This window comes from Olea europaea, unplaced genomic scaffold (assembly GCF_002742605.1).
Source record: "Olea europaea var. sylvestris unplaced genomic scaffold, O_europaea_v1 scaffold24923, whole genome shotgun sequence".
Taxonomy (NCBI): domain Eukaryota; kingdom Viridiplantae; phylum Streptophyta; class Magnoliopsida; order Lamiales; family Oleaceae; genus Olea; species Olea europaea.
In genome coordinates, this window is record NW_019243155.1 from 1 (window position 1) to 1,610 (window position 1,610).

Sequence of the window (1,610 nt, forward strand, 5' to 3'; positions counted from 1 at the left end):
AACGAAAATGCTATGATAAATGAACCCTACTATGAAGTATATGTCCGTATATAAGCATACTTGTCGGCTTGGCTATGCAGTAAGAAAGAAATAACAATAAAAAAAAATTGTATTTTGATTCGGACATTTGCTCAAATAATCTCATTGAAGAGTATCTATCTTCGGCGGTGTTGGAGTCCAATTGAATTCACATCAAGTGTGTCTAGAATGGATTGGCGAGGTAAAATATTGAATCTAATGGAGATACTATTAAAATTCGTCAAGAATAATGTTATTTAGCACCAATGATGTTAAAATATCATTCTACGTGGCATTATGTGATTGTTCAATTGAAGGTGAAATTACGTGACTTATATCATTGTACATTTCATTTAATGACATTTATTGCCAACCAAATTGGTGTTGTAAAAATTGTATTATAGAATTGTCAATTGATTTATTGAATAATGACGATTGTTTGGTAGAGTCGACTATACATTATTGGACGATAAGAAAATGAAACCCTAAAGTCGCGTCTGCTATATTGACCACTTTTGTGAAATACGGTATATCAAACATGCCCATGGATTAAAAGTAAAAAATTACTACAAATAAGAATTTCCAAACTTATTCAAGGGATTTTATTTTCTCATCCATGGCAATTGATTTCTTGCAATGAGCAATTGCTGCCTGAATTGCACTCTGCAACTCTTCCATAGTACTGTCACTTACTGAAGTAGGAGTAAGAGTTCCATTTGCTACTAATCGACCACTGTTTGTTGGAGATGCTTTCATTGAAGCTGGTGCCGAAAACTCCCCTCTTCTTCCTCTTAACTCTGGCTTCCCTCTAACGCGTAAATTACCTGAAAATGAATAGGATTGCCTGGGAAACTTGTTCCCTCTTTTGAAGGACAAAAGGGGTCGAACCATTCTAGCGTATCTCTTCAAAACCTGAGATATATCGAATTTTAACTTCTTTTTCTGCCTCTCTCTGTCGCTCTTTTCTTCTTTTCGCCATTTCGATAGACTAAACAGAGAAAAAGACTTGGATTTTGATCTTCCTTTTGCATCAACCGTGTGATCAATATTGATATCAGTACTATAGATTGTTTGAATGGATTCTAATTCTTTTATAGGTAGGGTAAAACTGTCCAAAGAGTTGATCGAAGAACGAGGCGAAACTGGAAGGTGGGAGACGAGGTGGAGAGGAAGTAAATGGCCATGGAAAAATATATCATCTGCTGGAGATAAATCTATGGCTAATGAAGAAGGGTTTTTATTTTTTTCCAGGACTTTTGCAGGTGCTGGAGGATGAAGAGAAATGAAGGAGAATTCATGAGAAGGAGATGAAGAAGCTGAAGGGGGTAAAGCTGCTGCAATTGGTTGTAGCTGATTATTCATTCTCTGCAAATTTTCTTCATGTTTCTCTATCATTTTATGATGATGTCTGTCTATGATTCAATGCTTAAGATATGTCTGATCTGAGGTTTTCTTGAAGTTGCCTTGATCTAATATTCTCTGGTTAGAAATATGAGGAAGATAAGGATGTTGGGAAGTACTGGCGTTTATGTGTGTATTGAGAGGATGTAGGGATAGGGGTAGGGGTAGGGGTATGGGTATGGGTATGGGTA

The 1,610-nt window shown here is 36.3% G+C and overlaps 1 protein-coding gene across 1 annotated transcript; it reads right to left on the reverse strand.

Moving 5' to 3' along the window:
• Positions 1-416: 416 nt before the first annotated feature.
• Positions 417-1,572, reverse strand: LOC111382415 (BRI1 kinase inhibitor 1-like). Its single transcript, XM_023006384.1, has one exon. It carries the CDS (start codon positions 1,411-1,413, stop codon positions 607-609), a length of 807 nt encoding a protein of 268 aa, XP_022862152.1. The 5' UTR covers positions 1,414-1,572; the 3' UTR covers positions 417-606.
• Between the last annotated feature and the right edge of the window lie 38 nt (positions 1,573-1,610).

Coding starts and splice junctions, on each gene's coding strand:
- LOC111382415 (XM_023006384.1), bottom strand. CDS start 1,413: ATGATAGAGAAACATGAAGAAAATTTGCAGAGAATGAATAATCAGCTA.